Source organism: Nymphaea colorata, chromosome 2 (genome assembly GCF_008831285.2).
Source record: "Nymphaea colorata isolate Beijing-Zhang1983 chromosome 2, ASM883128v2, whole genome shotgun sequence".
Taxonomy (NCBI): Eukaryota; Viridiplantae; Streptophyta; class Magnoliopsida; order Nymphaeales; family Nymphaeaceae; genus Nymphaea; species Nymphaea colorata.
Genome location: NC_045139.1, coordinates 31,283,674 through 31,304,761, shown reverse-complemented (window position 1 = coordinate 31,304,761; position 21,088 = coordinate 31,283,674). Strand labels below are relative to the sequence as shown.

At 38.1% G+C, this 21,088-nt stretch overlaps 2 protein-coding genes across 2 annotated transcripts; both read right to left on the bottom strand.

Annotated features, from left to right (window-relative positions):
• Positions 1-1,205: 1,205 nt before the first annotated feature.
• Positions 1,206-2,797, bottom strand: LOC116247557 (uncharacterized). The gene is made up of 2 exons (XM_031619731.1): positions 2,642-2,797; positions 1,206-1,550 (listed from the first exon to the last, which is right to left on the bottom strand). The coding sequence occupies exons 1-2, from the start codon at positions 2,795-2,797 to the stop codon at positions 1,206-1,208; spliced, it is 501 nt and encodes a 166-aa protein (XP_031475591.1).
• Positions 2,798-9,869: 7,072 nt separating this feature from the next.
• LOC116248861 (UDP-galactose/UDP-glucose transporter 2-like) lies at positions 9,870-14,998 on the bottom strand. Its single transcript, XM_031621871.2, has 7 exons — positions 14,565-14,998; positions 13,144-13,172; positions 12,858-13,059; positions 12,487-12,729; positions 12,228-12,329; positions 11,051-11,158; positions 9,870-10,694 (listed from the first exon to the last, which is right to left on the bottom strand). Exons 1-7 carry the CDS (start codon positions 14,688-14,690, stop codon positions 10,452-10,454), a joined length of 1,053 nt encoding a protein of 350 aa, XP_031477731.1. The 5' UTR covers positions 14,691-14,998; the 3' UTR covers positions 9,870-10,451.
• Positions 14,999-21,088: the final 6,090 nt, after the last annotated feature.

Genomic DNA, 21,088 nt, shown 5'->3' with positions numbered 1-21,088 from the left:
GGGTTTCGCTACGGCCGATCGGGTCAGGTTGTGTGATTTCCAAATCACGCGTCGAAATAGATCTGCACTCCCAACCGTCTATCTTTTGATAAACAGTTACGATTCTGAGCGTCAATTGATACGATTCGTATCGGCCAGTCCACTGGATCGATATCCAGCTGATAGTTATAGAGTTTTTCTTTTCTTTTTTTTCCCTTTTATTTTAGTTATTTTAAATCAGCTTTCTAATAAAAAATGAGAAATAAAATGATATGACCTATTACAACCAGGTCCTTCATCCTGGACTGTCCGGATTTAGATTGGATGGTATTAGATCTAAACATGATATCGTAAATGTTTCATAGAATTAAAACTTATGCAATTGAAATTTATGTGCATGACATGATATAAAACGCATGAAAAATATAAAAGAATTTACAAATTACAGTCTCGATGTTTGACACATTTACTTACGTTTCAGACATAATCACCTAATTTTACAAGACACAAATACTAGACACAGTAGATGGACAGACATAATGAAAAACAAATGTCAAGGCAAAACGAATGACAGAAAATGAACAAAGGTGAAACAAACGGACTGTGAGCCTTTTGCACAAACTGAACCATTTATGAGTTTCTCTCTCTCTCTCTCTCTCTCTCTCTCTCTCTCTCTCCATATATATATATATATATATATATATACACACACGAATATGACAGACAAAATGAACAAAGGTGGAACAAACGCCAGACTATCGTATGACATATAAATTAATCCACACAATTCTCATACATTTATTTGGTTCGTGTATGGTACCCGTACCACGACGCCATTCACCTTGATTAGTTTGGGTTGAAGGACTGATTTGAGATGGAGAAGGGAAAGGGATTAGATTCTTTAGAAAATACATATTATTCTCTGCATTACATGTTCTGTAGTTAGCTTCTAATATTGTTCTTTGCTTAAAGGTTTACAAGATTAAAATCTCTCTACAATTGAAAACATAAAAAGTTCTTACTAGGAGTTAAGAACTTAATTAGTTTTATGAACCTTCATATATAATTAATTAGGAGGTACCTGCTCCGTAAGATGGGAGTTAGATTAATCTACATATATTGAGGACAGAAGAAACTGCAAAAGAACATCATGCTCTGCGCAAAAACTCAAGTCATTTTCTCTGTAAAACTAGGCCGCCATGGTGCTGATCACTCTCAGTTTGATCTCAAAGCCCTGCGGAGACATGACTGAGCGACCACCTTATGAAATAAGCCGCCGCAGCAGCCATGGCTCCATTACAGAGCGTCGTGAGAAGAGAGACCAAGTATTTTCTGTTCCCACTCCCAGCAGCGCGAGAGCAGCCGCTGATAGCAGACAGGCACCTGAAAACTTGATAGATGGGTTGTCTGTGAAGGAGATGAGGATGATGCAGGAGAGAAGAGGCTGACTGTCGAAGAGCAGGAAGGCAACGAAGGTCGCCAGTCCAGTCTTCCATGGCGTCTCGGTATTCTTGCAGAGGCAGAATTTCCTGCACGAGGATGCCTTCGTATTTGGAGAAGATGTTCACCACCTGCAGTCAATAAGCCATCACATTCCAATCTCTGTTATTCATTAATGGAACTCTGGATGGGCATCCAACCATGACCCTTGATTATATAGGAAATCAGAGAAACTATGTCTGAATGACAACAAATATCTGAAATAAATCAATGACGAATTGTAGTTATAATCTTCACATATTTTATGGGTTTCCTCTCTATCTAAGATTAATTGTTAGTCAGTATCTTGTCCTTCATAATTAATTTCTAGTTATAATCTCCATAAGTTTTATCGATTTCGACTTGGTTTTAGTTGCCTTTGGCCCGAAACAGGTGGTTTTTCCCTTCTCTTTAATTTTTTGAGGTTCTTCCACAATCTTTTATATGCACTAACAAAAACATGAATTTATTTTTTTCTTTGTTGTTAGGTTTCCAAAATCACATCTAAGTGATTAATCTTATAGAAACAATTATTTGATTTTTTTTGGCAGTTTAATTTCCAAAACCATCCTTTTAATTATATTTAAGATCATTCTCAATTCAACTTAGGTAAACCTTAATTTTTTTTTGGCTAAACTTTATAGTCTTCTTTTTCCTTTATATTTAAAAACATCCTCAAATTGAAGGTGAAATTGTCTTGACCTTTTTGCTAGACTGAACAGTTTTCGCTAGTCAGTAAAAAGATTTATGAACTTCATAAAAGCGAAAGACCGAATCTAAAAAACTTGAAATTTAAGATAGATGGGGGAGTCATAGCCAATAAGATGGGGACCTTTATGAAAAAATCTCTTATTTTTTCATTCATTAAATTACTCAGTTACATTCACAATTTTCATGCACCAGCTGGATACATAGACTTGAATCACACACACTCTCCTCTATTTTTCTCTCTTCCAAAAAATTCACATACTAAACCATATCTACTGAAATATGGCAACTAAATATCCTAAACGAAACCATAAAAATTCCAGAATTTTTCTTTTTAAAAGTTTAGTATTTTATTTTATTTTTGCAAATCCAACACCACACGAGTGTGTGTGTGTGTGTGTGTGTGTTTTTTTTTTTGAATTAGATGAATAAACTGATGATTATATAACTGAATGAAAGCAAAAGAACTAATCACCATCTGGGCTTCATCACGAGTCATTCCCCTGGCTTGGTAAGTAGCGAGCAGCTGCATCAACTCCGGCCGACGTTGCTCCGCCACCTTCTTCTTGGTCGCTTCCCTCTCCTTCGCAGCCGCCTCCGCCTTGCTCGACAGGTAATCCCCGAACCCCATGGATTATGGATATGCCGTCAGCCACCAAGTTCAATATTCCCAACACCAGCTGTCAAACTTGAGTTCTTGTGGAGAATTGCAGAACTCTGCAGAAAATAGAGGAAAGAGAAGTCGGCAGGAAAAACAGAGTAAGAAGCTCTCACTCAATTTTATTCATCTCTTCAAGTATCTTTCTCTCTCTTTACTTTAATCTATTTATACATTCATGATACACTTTCGTTATGTTACAGCTGTACAGTCTGTTAGAATGTGAGCTGTCATGCTTGTTGCAACTGTCTCACCACTAGAGTTGTCTTGTGTGCTAACACTCCCCCTCAAGTTGAAGATTCTAAGTCTAGAACTCCCAACTTGTTTATAATTCTGTTGAAACTGTCCTTACATAGTGGTTTTGTAAATACGTCAGCTAGCTGCTCTTCACTTCTGACAAACACAGGTTTTATCTCGTTTTTCTGAATTTTCTCTCTAATGAAATGGCAGTCTACCTCTATGTGTTTTGTTCTTTCGTGAAACACTGGGTTAGCACAGATGTACATTGCAGCTTTGTTGTCGCACTTGAGTTCCATTGCTTCGTCCACTTTGACGCCAAGATCGGTGAGGACATACTTGATCCACAACACTTCACATGTAGCTAATGACATGGCCCTGTACTCGGCTTCCGCACTTGATCTAGCTACGACTAGTTGTTTTTTACTTTTCCAGGTTACTAAGTTTTTTCCTATAAAACTGCAGTATCCAGCGATTGATTTTCTGTCATTGGGATCTCTGGCCCAGTCAGCGTCTGAATAGCTTGTAACATTTAGACCTCCTTCTCTTCTCATAAGAATTCCCCTATTCGGTGTTCCTTTGAGAAATCTCACTATTCTAAGTAGAGCCTCTAGATGTTGTTTTCTTGGACAGTGCATGAACTGGCTTAATCTGTTTATAGCATAGAGAATGTTAGGCCTTGTGGCTGTCAAGTAGATGATCTTTCCAATAAGTCGCTAAAAGCTCCCTGTGTCTTTAACTAACTCTCCTTCATCCTTGAGAAGTTTTATGTTTGCTTCCATTGGTGTCTCTGCCTTTTTTGCATTTAGCATACCTGTTTCTTTTAGTAAATCAAGTAGATACTTTCGTTGACACATAAAAATTCCTTTAGATGATTGTGCTACTTCTATTCCTAGAAAGTAGCGTAGGCTTCCCAAGTCTTTGATCTCAAACTGACTGTTGAGAGTCTTCTTTGTGAGTTCCATAAATCTGTCATCATCGTCTGCTAGTAATATGTCATCGACGTAGACTATAACCACACTAGTTTTCCCTTGGTTAGAAATGTGAGTAAACAATGAGTGATCTGAAGCACTTTGTATATACTTCAGTTCTTTTAATTTCTGACTGAACTTGGCATTCCATGCTCTAGGGGATTGTTTCAGTCCATAGAGAGATCTTCTTAATTTGCACACTGCCTTAGGAACTGAGCTACATTCAACACCTTGTGGCAGATCCATATATATTTCCTCGTCTAGATCGCCATTGAGGAACGCATTTTTTACATCAAGTTGATGTAAGCTCCACTTCTTTACTGCCGCCACTGATAACACCACTCTTATGGTGTTCATTTTCGCAACGGGTGCGAACGTTTCATGATAGTCAATTCCTTCCTTCTGAGTATAGCCCTTCGCTACTAGTCTTGCTTTGAATCTTTCTATCTCTCCACTGCTTTTATATTTGATTTTGAATGTCCACTTGCATCCCACAGTTTTTTTCCCATTTGGTAAGGTTACTATATCCCATGTTCTGTTTTTTTGTAGTGCGCTCAATTCTTCCTGGATTGCTGCACGCCAACTTGGAGATTGACACGCTTCAGTGAAGTTTGTGGGCTCCTTTTGTGCATATATTTTGGTCAGGTAGCTTTGATACAGCTCAGAGTAATTTTCTAGTCTCACATCATTTAGCACTGAGTATTGATTTTTCCCTTGTGCATAGTAGCTGAAAAAATCATTAAACTTTACAGGTGGCCTCCTTATTCTTGTAGATCTTCTGACCTGTTGTTGTTGAGATTCATGAGAACTAGTGTCGCTGTTACTGTTATTGTTTTCAATACCATTCTCGTTGCTTGTGGATTCACTCATTGATACATCAGTTTCTGTATAAGTTCCTGTATTTGTCATTGGTGACAAGGTAGGTAACGGTAATGATGGCGATGGCAGAGATGGTGACATTCGAGGAGCCACCCATCTCTTTATCCACTCCCCATGATTTAAACTCTGCACGTCAGTAAAGTATGGCAGATCTTCTACTACCTTGACATCTCTTGAAATGTAGAATTTTCCAGAGTTTGAATCGAAGCACTTGTATCCCTTCTTTGAGGAGGAGTAACCAAGAAATACGCACTTGATAGCACGTTTTTGGAATTTGTTTCTGTAATGATCTTGTACATGCACAAAACAGGTGGCACCAAATACACGCAGATGAGCAAGAGATGGCTGTCTATTATATAATATTTCAAATGGACTTTTGTTTTCAAGTTGGCGGCTTGCTGTTCTATTGATCAAATAGCAGGAAGTAGCAACTGCTTCGGGCCAAAAACTGTCAGGGACATTCATGTGAAACAGTATGGCTCTTGTAATATTTAGCAAGTGTCTGTTCTTCCTCTCGCAGATGCCATTCTGCTGCGGGGTCCCTGAGCACGTCAGTTGTGGAAGGATTCCATGTGCTTTAAAAAAATTGTCAAACTGCACATTAACAAACTCTCCACCATTGTCTGATCTTACTGTTTTTATCCGTTTATCAAACTGTGTCTCAATCATCTTGTGAAATTTTCTGAAACAATCAAATACCTCATCCTTTTTCTTGAGAAAGTATATCCAACTCATGCGTGACTTATCATCGATTAGTAACAGAAAGTATTTGAATTGAAGTTTGGAAAGTGTGGGAGCCGGTCCCCATACATCGGCATGAATCAAATCAAAAATCCCTTCACTGTTTGTTTCAGACTGAGGGAAAGGTAATCTTGACATCTTAGCAAACTCGCATGCTTCATAAACAGAGAAATCACACACAAAGTTTGGAAACATTGTTTTAAGTATTCCATTTGATGGATGTCCTAATCTGCAGTGCCAAAGGTGGAGTGATTTACTGTTCTTTGCTGTAAGGAAAACTTTAGGCTGCTGTAAATCCAGAAAATATAGTCCATCTTTCTCGTAGCCTTCACCAATCTTCATCTGGGATGTTGGGTCCAGCAGAGTTACTTTCTTCTTGGAAAAAATAACATCACAGTTAAGGTCCCTGGTCAGCTTGCTAACTGATAGAAGGTTATTAGGGAACTTTTGAACATATAAAGCAGAACTGGATTGTTTTTTAAACGACAGATGGCCGATTCCGTTGACTGATGTCATAGACCCATCTGCCATCTGTAACTTTGTGTTACTGATATGTGTAACATCTGTTATTTTGTTTAGATCGCCAGTAATATGCTCAGTTGCGCCGCTGTCTACTACCCAAGAATCAGAATTTAATTTAACTGTGAAGGCAAGAGACTTACCTAGTACAGCAGAGGATTCTTCAGGTGTAGAGGATGCAGTGCTGGTGGCAAGGTTAGATTGAGCTACTTGACGCAGCAGACGAGCAAGGTCGGATAAGTGTGCTTGAGAGAGGTTTGGGTTTCTTGAAGCTTGTCCTGGATTTCTTGAAGCTTGTCCTGGATTTCTGCTTATTTGTGGCTTTCCATGCAGGTGCCAACACTTATCCCTTGTATGGCCATTCTTCTTACAGTATGTGCATTTGAATTTTGATCGAAGTCTATTCAAGGGAGGAGGCTCAGCATCTTCTTGTCTTAGACTCTTGAATGCCATCAGTTCTTGCCTTTCTTCAATGCCTCTTGTATCGTCAGAATTCATCACTTTGCGACGAGTTTCCTCTCGTTGTATCATGGCACATACGGTGTTTAATGATGGTAGTGGGTCACTCATCACCACCTGGCTTCGTAGGTTATCAAAGTCTTGGCCTAGTCCAGCCAAGATCTTGAAAGTTTTGTCTTCCTCTTGACGTTGCCTCAGAATATCTAGATTTGCTGTAATTGGTCGGTATTGGGAGAGTTCATCCCACATACCCTTAAGACCATTCAGATATAAATGGAATGGTTTGTTACCTTTGACTGTTCTTGCAACTTCTTGTTGCAATTGATACACACGAGCGAGATTGTGTGTTTCACCGTAAATCTCATTTAGAGTATCCCAGATTTCTTTTGAGGAGTCAAGGAACAAGAACCCCTCAGCTATATTTGGCTCCATAGAGTTGAGCAACCATGCCATAACGAGTCTGTCGTTTGCCTCCCATTCATCAAATGCAGGATCTGTTTTTTCAGGTTGTGGAATTTTACCTGTAACGTAGCCCATCTTTGATTTGCCGCAGAGAAATAGGCTGGCAGACTTGGACCAGATGATGTAATTTGATCCATTCAAGGGAGTTGTCGTGATCTTCAAGGAGGGATTAGGATCTTGAACTATGGTTTTGTGTTGATTCATCGCCTGTCGATTGCTGGTTTCATTCCCTTGTGCACTCATCTTGATAGCTCTGATACCATGTCAAACTTGAGTTCTTGTGGAGAATTGCAGAACTCTGCAGAAAACAGAGGAAAGAGAAGTCGGCAGGAAAAACAAAGTAAGAAGCTCTCACTCAATTTTATTCATCTCTTCAAGTATCTTTCTCTCTCTTTACTTTAATCTATTTATACATTCATGATACACTTTCGTTATGTTACAGATCTACAGTCTGTTAGAATGTGAGCTGTCATGCTTGTTGCAACTGTCTCACCACTAGAGTTGTCTTGTGTGCTAACACCAGCACGTCCCCTCCATGCGCACCAAACCAACACCAACATCACTTCTTCTTCTTTTTTCATCAGAGTTGATGAAAGAGAAAAGTTTCAAGTTGGAGGAGAAGGCTAGGTAGGGTGAGGAGCTCACCGGAGGAGAGACGGATGCCGGAGATGCAGGCGACGAGAGAGAAGCAGGTGACAATGGCCTCCATCCCTGCGTACACCGTGCTTTTCACCAGGTCTGCTGCCCATAAAGCACCTTCAGTGCCTTTTTGTTTTGCTTCCTTAAAGCTACTGCTGACCTCTTCGTCTGCATGTATAAGCCTATGTACGTGGTCCTCCATACCAGAAAGAGACAATATAAAGACAGAGTTGCAGAGCTTCAACAGTTACATTGTCTAAAGGCGTTGAATGTTCAACTTCACTAGAAATCTTAAGCTTTGTGGCTGCATAAAAAGATGACATGCTTCTGCTACGTGTTTGGAGTTTCAGGTTTTTCTGAAAAGAATACTATATAGACTGCAGCTTTGCTGCCGCTTTTGCTACGTGTGAGAACTGCCTGGTTTCTTTGAAGAGAATGCGCAGAGCACTAACTCTTCTGTTGTTCGTAGAGAACTCAAAGTGGTCACAGAAATTGACAGTAAACTTCTGAGAGCTAGATCTATAGCAGGTCTCGTGATCGTTTTCTCGAATCAGAAATGTTCAGATTGATCTTTGATTTTTTTGCTTGCATTCAACTACAAGTTGTTGAGTTGGAAAAAAAAGGAAAAAAAAAAAATAACGAGTCGGACCTGTTTTTAGGACGCCGGTTCCAAGTCGTTTTTTAAGAAAATGCAGAAACTCAGTCACACGAAAAGAACTCAAAATTCAGAAAAACTTATGCCTTTAGGAAATTATTTTTTAAGTATCTTTCAATAAAATCACACTTCAGTTTCCTGAAATAGAGTTTTGTAAACTTCAAAAAGATGAAAGCAGTTAAATTAATAAAGATGTAATTGGCCGGTGATAAGGCCAATCATTAGTGCTGCTAAACAAAATTAGCCAACTTTTTTCGTATTCCAAGTTGAACAAATTTTGAACTTCAAGTAAAACTTTTAGCATAAAAAACCACAGCAAGTAACTTTTTCAAGTTAAGTAAATTACAGGCCCTGAAACAAAAAAAAAAAAGAGCAAAAAGATTACTAAACAGCAAAGGTACTCAAATAATTATAAATGTCAAGGGCCAATGAACTAGTTGACAGTAACTAGGTATCAGTAACTGGGATATAATTGGATAAATATCGCACTGCAAAAGGTTAAGAATTCATTAACGAGTGGTCTCATTGTGTATTTTTTGTGTGTGTGTGTATCTCTCTCTCTCTCTCTCTCTTTATATATATATATATATATATGTATGTATCTAATAATGGCTTTAGCTATTTAGAGTTACTCATCCACTAATGGACATTTTTATCATTCAGTATTGATTCGTACATTTTTCTCATTACTTTTATCTCAATCATCCATCTCTATCTCATTCAAATGGATGACATTGGTTAGATGATTGATTAAGTTGGTTGATTAAGTGAGTTGGCTCGAGAATCGCTTGAGTTAACTTGGATCGCTAGTGGCCACAAGTCAAGGTGGTCTTGGGTTGCCCTTGACTCGGCCCTGACTCGCCCAATTCAGCTTATTTTAAAACTTGATCGAGACGATGAGTCAACTCCTTGAGTCGACGAGTTAACTTGCTGAACTGATGACCTGGTCATCTACGGATCCGAGTCTGAGACATGAGTTTGCCAACCATGCTCAGGGTAGCCAAAATCATCGTTCACTCACCATATATATACAACTTTGAACATACGATAAATCATCAATCAACTTAATCATATAAATTATAATCAATTTACAACATCAACTTAACAAAGTTTCTTCCTTTTGTTATTTAGTATACAAGTCTCACAAGTTTCTAACATGTTTCACTTTCCTACTTTTGCTCTACAAGTCTTTTACAAGATGCAACATATTTCACTTTCCAACTTTTTCTCAAGATGCAGGATGCATGCTTCACACTAAAGGGGCATTTGATTATTTCGGATTTGAAATCTACGAATCTAATATGAATAAAATATGTCATGCTTTTGTTGGTACCATAAAAAATGTTTTTGTTTATACGATAAAAGATTCATGATAAAATCCATTGGCTCATGGAGCTAAATATCCTATGTCAAATCCAAAATTAACATTTAAGATATCTATTTTACTTCTTTGCATTGAAGAAAAGTTAAAGACTTAAAGATCGAAACACAAAGAGTCTTTTATCCCATATTGATAACAACAATCTAACCCAATCAACAAAAGAATAGTACATTGAGAGACGTATATATATGTCCACTTGTTTTGCAATAAATCTTTGTACTTTTACCAACATATAATTTGAATCTTTGTAAAGGCGATGAAACGAGATGGGTTGGTGATCCAAATCATGGTTCCACTCCTATTCAAATACAACTTCCACTCTGCTTTCCTGACCCGACCCCATATGTAACTATAGTTAACCATACCTTCTTTAAAATTAAAAAACTTCAAGAAAGACGAACCATTATTTTTAGTGATCATCTTCCTCTCTTATTTGAAAACTCCTACTCTTCTCCTTTCTCCATCATGTACACCACATAGATAATGACGCCACATAACCAGAATTGTGTATACACGCTACCCATCACAATTGCTTGCCCCTTCTCCACCATTGCCCAAAACGATCACTCCTCTTGCGAAAAACGACCATTCCCCTCTCGTTTTACTATTTTCTCAGCTTCTCTTCCTTCTGTAAGTTTTGTAAAGCTCGGAAAGGGAACGTGGAAGGATGGGTATATGATAAAATCAAACTGTCGAGATCAACTTCTTGCTCTCCTCGTCCTCCCCTCCGCCGGTGGCGTCCTCCTTTTCCGGCATCGGTGGCTTCACCGGCGTCCGCCTCTCCGGAAAGGCCACAGAGTCGGGCAGCATCTTGAGGGTGATCCCCATGCCTATCAGAAGCAGGCCGGTGCCATGCTGTTCGGTCAGTGGCTTGGTGAAGATGATGTACGAGAGGAGGAGGGTCACTGCCTTCCTAGCCGTGGTGATCTATCATGACAGTGAGAGACCAGAGAAAGTTTAGTTAGTTCCTGCCTCGCAGAATAAGAAATAAAGATGCTGCCACTTATCCAGAAAACTGGGATATTATGGTTCTTTTGAAATCCCACCGGTAAAATGTTAGCACACTTTTATGAAGTATAGCGCATGGAATGGGAGAATGGACTCAACATTCCAGGAAAGTAGGACAAATGAAAAGCTGCCAACTTGTTGCAACACAATTTCCAGAAATTTCCTCTTTTTTCGCGATGAATGTGTAAATCCCAATGCACATCTAGATCAGAAAGAAGCAGCAGAAAGAGAGGAGAAGATGTGGAATATAGATAACTGGTAAATTAATTACCCACCATGGCTGTCGTTGCGGCGCCAAAAATGGCGATCAGGGACAAGACGGAGACTTGACCAACGAAAGTGGCCATGGCTTCAAACACGAGGACGCCATACACGTACGGATGCTGCAAATTGTAGGTACAAGAAAACGTCCATAAGCACACAACCTTAAAAAAATAGGTCCAACTTGCGTATAAATCAAATAAGAAAGAGGATTCCAAGGATGATGATATCCAATTATTGATATTCAGACCATATAAATGATAATACACAGAATACTTATTAGTTATTACAGTACCAAATCTTTAAGAAAACTCAAGTCACCTAATTTGTCCGAAAAATATTGGATAGATGGTAACCCTTTTGACCTGTTTTAACATAACCGCAACAGGACTGCCTCTATTTTGTCAATGCGAAAAAAAAAAACATTTTTCATTATGGCCAAATCTTTAAGCAAGTCTCCGATCTCCTAAAACAATGAGAGAAAATTGATGGCGTCTGACAACACATCCCCATCTGTCATTGAGGAAAAGTGGCCTTTTGAAACAAAAAAATTCAACCAGACGACGCATTTTCCAACAAGTAATTTATGATTTAGAATCACTGACCGCCATATATTTTATACCTGATGCGTACAAAAGGAAGCAAATAGACAGATGAAGAATTAAGAGCTCTGCATACTGACAGACTCAGGTACTGTGCATCCCAAAGGACTGAACTTAAATAATTGAGACAAAGAAAAACCAACAACTAGCCCATTTCCGACTGCTGATAAGTCAGATTGATGGTAGAAGTAACCAATCTGCTCGAGTTTCAGACAAGTGTGTTCTTTTCCACCAACATGGTCAGGTTAGAGCCCGATGGGCCAAGTCAGGCCAAGATGGGGTTAGGCGACATAACCCAAGAGCTTGGTCCAAAAACGTAAGCCCCCAATCTTCTAAAAATGGCCCCTGAATCGTTGAAACGGCAAAGAACCACTGTGACTTTTGGGGCCATAAAAATTGGATGCTTCAAAGAGGTCTCTCCAAAGTTCAAGCAGATGGTGTGAAAAGAAAGTTGAGACTTTTATGAGTTCTGACCATTGGATTCCACTTTGTACTTCAGCTTTGCTTGTACGTTTGCCTATAGTCAGAACAGGTGCCTAAGAGCGGCAGTGCATGTGGCTAGGAGAGAGAGAGAGAGAGAGAGAGAAACCTGAGAGCACGATTTCCATGCTCGGAACAACTCTCCTGTCAAGATCATTGGAGCTAACAAGAAGGGCAACCCTACCACCGTTGAACAGAACAGCATTTCAGTCTGCACAAGACAACAGATCATGTCATTCCTTCTAAATGAGCAAAGGAAAAACAACAAAGATTCTGGAGGACTGAATGCAGAGAAAGTCGAAAAGATTGCCAGATGATTCCTTGTCCTCCTTCTTTCTGCTGACGGAGAACAGAGGAGGAAGATTCACCTGCGTGGTCTCTGGATTGACCTTGAAAATGGCTTCCTGTAAGTTGCCCAGGAAAGCGTCCATAACCAGAGCGGCAGATACCATGATCACACCGATTATGCTGAAATTTGGAGAGGTATTGGCATCTGCTAACGTGAAAAGGATCAGGCCAATAACTAGCAGTACAGCTGATACATATTCATGGAAGGGGTATTTCCTTCTCAATCCTGGGATAAACGCCCCCATTATCATCACGGGCAGAACCTTTTTGTAAGACAAAGGGGAAAAAGAAAAGGAAAGAGTCACAACCTTACAAGAAAAACTATCGATCTCTTCGGTAGAGGAAGAGTCATTATTATCAGAATATCTTGAAGCAAGAAAAAGTAAGTCACCTTGGTTGATTTAAACATTAACTGGGCAGGGTAATTGAGATAAGCAAGGGATCCCTTGGTTAAACCATGTGATCCCATGAGAACAGCAGAGAGTTTCACATAGGTCTTCCATGGGTTCACCATGTGCTTTATGCGGAAACCTTGGAGGTGTATTAAGAACAAATAAACGAAACATTGCACGAATGTGAAGTACCACCCATAGCTGCAAGAAGAGCAGAGACCATCAGATAACCTATTTGCATTCATGAACAGTAAAAGATTCAAGGCAACAGATAAACTCTCTAACCTGAAACCCAGACGGTTGTACACATATTCCTGCAACAGGCGAGGGAAGAGTCAGTAAGGAAGCTTAGATCAAACTGCAAAACAATGATTTCAAATTGTGCCAGAAAAGCAGCAACTCCACTAATCATAGCACGGTATAACTATTTTGGCAATATTTACAAAAGTACTAATTACGGGGTCAATCGATTCAAGCAGAGAATCGAGAGACAAAAGCATGAAGAGAACCCTGGACGGGACAGCAAACAATTTTGTAGTCACTGTGACAAATTCGTTGATAAAGAAGTAGAAGAAAGCAAAACAGAGAATCCGAATTACTTCAAAGATAGGTATCTCTCCGAATACACAGTAAAAACAATGGAAAAAGTTATCCGCAGGACAAATTAAAAAGAAACACATGCCACCAACAAAAGAAGAGGATGAAAGTTCACGAGTACTTTGTGAAACACTACACCAAAAAAAAAAAAAGTAAAAAATCTACGCGGTAGGCAAGTTAGATCGCATGCCATGCGAATTCCCCAAACGGATGCAAAAGGAACAGATGAATAAATGAGAAATATTTAATGGAAAAAGAAAAAGAAAGACGGTGAAAAAGATACTAAACAAAAATAACTAAATAAGTCGACTGCGTCCATACATTGTTTCCATGGCATCCAGTTTTTTTTCCTTAAAAGAAAATAGATTTTTCTTCTCCATTCTTCCACACCGCCAATAGCCTGCTAATGGCGTCATAGGCCAAGGCTCTAAACGGCTACTGAACAAAAAAAATACAAGATCAAATTCATCAATTTGCAATTAAAGATCCTACTGCAACTCAAACTTTCACGACACGGAAGAAAGGAGGAAATGATTAAGCGAAAAACTAGCAGGCCAGAAGAAAGAGCGACTGAAACTGAAAATCTTCCTTTTGTAAAAGATTCGAGTTTAAAAACGTAAAGGGGAAGTTGCCGGCAAATCCAGACGTTACCTTCCGTTCAATTATTTTCCAGAGCAAATCTTCCACTAAATTAGGACAAGACCTTAAACAGCAAGAAAACAGAGAGAAAGAGGAAGAACGCGATGTAGACGATAGACCCCGAAAATCCCGAAAGCAAACGAAATTCCGAAGCGTTTCTCCAACCAAAACACCAAGAAATTAAAAAATCTCAGGTCTCCTTGGAGTAAATCAACAGTATGAAGCAACCAGACACAGAGAACTCATCCGGTCATTCTCCAAGCAGGAGATTCATTACAGGAAGGCGAATTCGAAGAAGAAAAGGCGAAATCCAGAAAGCATGCAGCTACCCAAAATGCTAATAACTCAAAACTGAAAATAAAAATTTTTACAAGTCATTCATAATAATAAAAAAAAACATTCTCCAAGAAATTTCTCTTGGAACACAAGCACGTGAGGGGAGAGAGAGAGAGAGAGAGAGAAAGAGAGACCTCGCATATGCCATTAACCAGGTAGCCGAAGAAGAAGCCGGAGGTACATAGGAGGAATTGCTGCCACTTAGGCCTTGTGGAGAGGGATATGCCGAAGAGAGACTTCTCCTGCTCCGCACTCTTCATCTTCCTCCTTCCCCCCTCGTCTTGTTCACTCTCGCTCTCTGGATCTCCCCTTCCCTCCCTTTCTTCCCCTCTTATGAAACCACCCAAAAACAGAAGGAAACAGAGGATAGAACAATGGAGGAGGAGGAGGGAGATGGCTTTAGCATCAGATAGAAGGCAGAAAAGCGTTAAAGAAGAAAGAGAAAGGGGGAGAGAGGTAGTCAGAAAAGGAAATGATCGGTAAATTCCGAACGCGTTGCATGCAAGACACAGAGAAGAGAGAGAGAGAGAGAGAGAGCGACAGGGCGAGCGAGAGATGAACGAAGAGCATGTGTTAGCGCCAAGTTCGAAAGAGGTCCGGTTGCAGAGACTACTTCCCATGAGCCCCCTCCTTCCGGCGTACAAATGACGAGCGTGTCCCTTTCCTTCGACGCCCCTTCGTCAACGACCCGAACCCGGTCCAGTTTGTATCCAGTTGGTCCGTACGTATCTGGTCCGAATTGCCACTTCAATGCTCAGTACGTGAACTCTCTCACGTCAGAGTCATTTGCTTATTGAGTAAGTTCGAGTTCATTTGCTTATTGAGTAAGTTCAAGTTCATGAGTCACTCGTTCAAATAATTGAATTGAGTTCGAGCTCAACACGTAACTGCCGAGTCAAGCTTGAGCCTTAATAGAGTTCTATCGAGTCTTAATCAAGTCAATATATTCAAACGAGTTTACGAGTTTGTCGAGCGTTAATCGAGTTGAGCTTTAGCTCAATACGTAACGATGAATATCAATTCTATTCAAATGAGTTTGTCAAGTCTTAACGTAATCAAGCTCGAGGCCAGCACGGAACAATGAATATCAATTCTATTCAAACGAGTTTGTCGAGCTTTAATCTAGTCGAGTTCAAGCTAAACACGTAACTGCCGAGTCGAGCTCGAGCTCCTTCCGTCAAGTTATTCTCGAGCTCTAATCGAGTCGAGCTCGAGCTCACTGAACTCAGGCTCGACTCAGTTCATATTCACCCCTACTTTATGCCTTCACATTAGAAATAAAGATTGACTTCCTACCAACGGGCTTTACTAATCGAACACCGCCTCCTTCACAGGCTTAAGTGGCATGAATAGACAAATGAGATTTTCTGGAAGAAAAAAAGGGTTAGGGTATTTGTTTACTTTGATTAAAGATCCAAGGTGGCATAAAATTATTGAGGGTCTCAAAATCTAATGATTTGAGATCAGATTCTTGCTCTCCATTGAACCTTCAGTTTGAAGTTTTACCATATGCTAAGGATCTCAAATCTTCATTTTTATATAGAAAATCCAGTGTTTGATTGCTCTATATGGGACCCATATGAAAAGAACTGCAGATCAGCCTCTGATATAACACACCCTTCAATATAAACAGCCTTCTTTGAGAAAAAAATCATATTTGTATCATTCCAACAGTAGTATCGGATCCTGCCCATTAATGCATGCATACAAGTCTCTTTATTTGTTACTTGAGTTTTCATTATGAGTTAAGCAAGTTCCAATAATGAACAAAATGAGAGACATTTCAAATGTCAAAGTGGTTTGGATCTAACAAGCTCATGAGCTAAATGTGTAGCATTCTAAGTGGGAAAGTAATCTAGATTTAAAGATTCTATCCAAGACGGACTTGAACGTCAGATTTGGCAAATCCCCACTTGCCTTATAACCCGTTTTGGTTTAAAAATGAGAAAATGATACGTATCAAAAAAATAAATAGAAATTTAGAGACAAAATATTTCGGAAGTCACAAGGGTAGGGCCTTTTAAGACGAGATTTTTGTGTCATTCTTGCATAGGGGTTGGGTTCCACACAAGCCAAGTCGAGCCTGATCTTGGCCGGCTCAAAAAACTCAAGATCGAGCTTGACTCGACTTACAGAAAATTGAGCTCAAATTCAAACTCAACTCGACTCGATTAACCCATTTAGCTCGTTTTTAACGTTAACTTGTATAAGCATTAACTCGTATAACTCGTGTAACTTGTGAAACGGGTTTTGGAAATACCATATTGAGTAACAATTTTCGAGTCGAGTCGAGTCGAGTTCCTCAAACTCAAACTCGACCCATTGATTGTTTCAAGTATCTTGGCAAGCTCGAAGTCGGCTCGTTTATAAACAAGTCAAGCACGAGCAGAGTTTATTTGAGCGAGTTCGGGTCGAGCCCGAGTTGACTCGACTAGTTGTGCAGCCCTAAATAGGGGCTATGCTAATCTTGTCTGCATCGTTGTAATTTTATTGGATGTCTTTGAAGATCGTAAGTTTTTAGAACATTTCACGATGCTGTGTATCTGTGTGAAAGAGTAGCCAAGCCTGCTTTCCTTGGAAAATTACATATCATTGTTTGATTTGAAGTTGAAGAAAGATGTCTGATATTACCTTGTCAATTCAATCAAATTATACCTTGCTTTCCTTCTCTCAGTTAATTAGAGGATTCCACTTGAAATTAAAAGGAGAGTTACCACTTTAGTGTAACATTATAAAAATGTACTAATTGGAAATGAATCGAATCGATTGAAAGTCAATTCGGTCAATTAGCAATTTACTCGTGCCATAAGCAGCTATTTATTTTTTATTATTATTTTTAATTAATTAAAAAATATTACTTTTTCAGTGAAAAAAAGGTTTACAACCTAGCATACTTGTCAACTAGAGCATCTTAATTAATTTAAGCATTTAAAGGAATCAAAAGATAATCTAAATTTTAAGTGTTCGCCCTTTGACCAACTATGCAGCGCTCCATAAAAAAAAAAAGATATTGCCGATCCCGAAAGGGCATTCCAGTCATTTTAGTCGCACAAGGGCGACTTGATTCAATCCGGACTTAATGACGATTCCGCAAATTCTGTCCGTTGGGTTCTGAACTGAAGCAACTAAACATGAGGTATTAAGGGCGACAAATTGAAAAGACTTTTACACCCTTCGAACGCTAATCACCAGAAAGGCCATCGTGCCCTTTCCGAACCTTAAGCACAGGGGCTTTTTGGGAACGTCACTACTGTTTAGCTGGCTTCTCGATTTGGGACCCGAACGCCGTGCCGCGTTTCCCACGCAGTTGCTCCGATCCAGATCCATTCAGTTGTGGATCTGGATTTCAGTCCCGGACTCCCTATGGTGCCCGAACAAGAATAGTTTAGACGAAATAAACGAGTTGGCCTATTTTGACCTTTTTTTTTTTAAATTTTGGACAAGAATATTCTTATTAACTGACCAGCAGCCGTAGTTATTTTATTTTTCAGCTCCCTTCCATTATCATTCCTTGTTAGTGACTTAGGAAGATATATAGTAAGAGCGGAATGATATTAATCGAACTCTAATTCTGTCATTTTAATATATATTTTTTTCTCCTTGTAGTGTTCTGGGCATGACTGAGGCTCGTTTTATTTTAAAGAATATATATATAATTTAATTAGATTGAACATACCTACCATTGAAGTTATATTTTATTTTGTTTGTTAAGGCATCAACATTAATAGAAGATTTGGCGACAAGAACTTGGTCTATCTGCCCATGTGAAGCTTTGGAGTTTAATATCGATGGAACATTGTAGTTAAGATGGCTAATTTAGTATGACTCTGCCTAACTCCAGCTAAGTGCTTATTTAATAGAGTAGTACATGAAAATTATAGAATACCAAACAATTATGGTGGTCTATTTGATTGCCCACTTAGTTCTTACGTTTTTAAATGATACAACCTTGCTTTAGAGCAATCTTTTTCAATACAGGGTGTGTTTGATGGGTCGATATCTCCAATGTTCTCATATCCGGGTTGATCTTAAATCCAAGGTAAACAAACGCCTCCAGAAATGATTAGTTTTTTGATATTTTTAAAAATATCCTCTTTAATATTTCTTACCGTCAGTCAGGACAAAGTCAAAGGGGCACTGTTGTAGCGAAACTACATATAAGCAGGCATAGGCAATTGCCCACATCAGAAATAAAATTTTTATTTATTTTTACATAGATTTATTATAATTAATTATTTATTTATATATGTTGTGCCCTTTAAAAATGAGAATTTCTATAACAATGCTTATAGCCAAAAATAAATTAGTTGATTTTATATAAAAAAAATTATTAAAATTATAATTGAGCTCTACGTATATCAATAAATGAATGTAGAAAGGAGGTCAGTAATAAGTGTGGCTCTAAGGAAAGAGACGAGATTTTATAAAGCAGAGACAAATCGGGGGTCCCGGAAATTTGACGTGGTACAAGTGAGAGTGACACGCTTGACGCCTTCACAGCCGCCCCGCTGCATGACAACACGTCAACTAAACGTCCGTCGCTGTCGAAACCGAGTGTCCGCCCATCTAGGGGCAGTTTTGACCTTTCGATTTAGCGACTAAAGGTTCCGCTATCCATGATTGGACACCTGAGTGCCGATTCGAATATAGGTAATTGGATTCGCATAAATAAATAAATAAATATATATATATATTATATATATATATATATATATAGTTTCGGTGTTAACAATAACAACGATACACCCTTTTAATCTGATTAGTTACTAGTTACGTTCTTAATCTGATTAGTTACGTTCTTAATTTGATTAGTTATGCTATATATATATATATATATATATATATATACCCTTTAATCTGATTTGATTAGTTATGTTATATATATATATATATAAATGCGTTCGTTCAAAATGACTTATAATAAACTATAAACTTGACATTCTGCATGGCAAAACTGAGTTGTATTGTTTTTTTTTTAATTTATGGAAAACCATATTCAAAGTTCGGGCGATTTTGAACCGTGTGTCCGCTAAGTCCTTGTTTTGTTTGTATTTAATTATTAGTGTACTTTTTATTCTTTGGGCTGATTCCAATAAAGGTTGAATTAAAAAAAAAAAAAACAGCAATGAAGGAGAATAAAAACTTAGAATTGCATTTGAAGTTTAAGCCGCATCGCTTGCCTGCAAACAACTCAAAAACTATGTTAAAAAAGAAAAAAAAAAAATCGAAAATAACATCTACAAGAGCAAACATTATTGACTTAGAAGAAAATTTCTAATTATTGGTAACGCTAACTATGTGTTCTGCAAGTTCTACTGCAATTAATTATTGATAATTAGGGATTTACACTTTGCATTGGATCAGGATATGGTGAGTCAGGTCTACAATTTGGAGGTCTGATCAGGTCCAGATAGGGCTTCCAATGCCGTTTTTGTTTGGATTTGGATAAATATCCAATCCAAATATAAGTCTTCATACTCTTTGCCACTTCTTAGCTAATCAAACTAGTCTAGAAAATGAGTTCTTTACGACTTCTAATCATCGAAGCATTATAAAATCATGTGAACGTAGGTGTAATTCTGTATAGCATTTGATTATTGAATTTAATAACAATTATTTAGTCAATCTCCACATAATATTACCTAACATAATGTTCTTCTTAACAAACACCTTCATATAAAATGTTAAAATTCCTGTCAACTTCAAGCTTACTAGTTATGTAATTGGGGTTTTCACCCAAGGCTCATAGTTTTTTTTTTTTTAATTTTTTTAATTTCTTTTTTTTTTTTTAAGAAATTGATGGACTCGTTTTCCAAAAATATCCAACATGTTAGACATTATCAAAGGGCAAATATGGTTATTGTCCATATATGTTTATAGGTACAAACAACATCTCAATTCAGATCCCATTAACACCTTGTGTGGCTATTATTGTAAAAACGACATTTTGTAACATGTGCTATCTGTTTTTCAATAAAATCTTTTGAGAAAAATTTCCACATCCAACCCCATCTTTTATCCATATTCTCGAACATGCGAGTCACATTTTTTTTTTTAAACTTTTCGTCACCAGCTCTGCATTTTGAGTTAATGACTCACACTGGTCGAACAACATAATCTCAGTAGCTTTTCCTTTTCTGTATGAGCAAACGGGATGCATATAAAAGTTTTATATTATTCATAAGAAAGCAAAAAAGGGCATTAATGAATTAAAATATGGCTAGAAAAATAAAAAAATGTGGAAATTCTATAGAATCAAATAGATATTGAGTTTTGCATTTATTTATGGCTTTTCTCTGTTTTTCCCTCACATGTCCTGTTTTTTAATGTAAAACATGGCAAATATATATATAAATAAGATAAACTATTTTTTTTTCAGTTGAGTGCAATCAAATTTTAAAAACGTGAGAACTGATATTAGTATTTTAGGAGCGACCTAAACAAATCTTAACAATATTTAAGAGATTTTTATCAACGAAGCAGACTTGGGTGTTAAAGCTTTTCATTTGCGTCGGTGGAATGACTTTGCCACTTGGCGTCAATCACATATCTATTGATGGCCAAAATCTTTTAGGATGGTCAGCTCTATTAAGCAACCATGCAAAATAAAAATAACACTTTCTAAATGACAGTCTTTATCAGAAAAGCAAGACAGAAA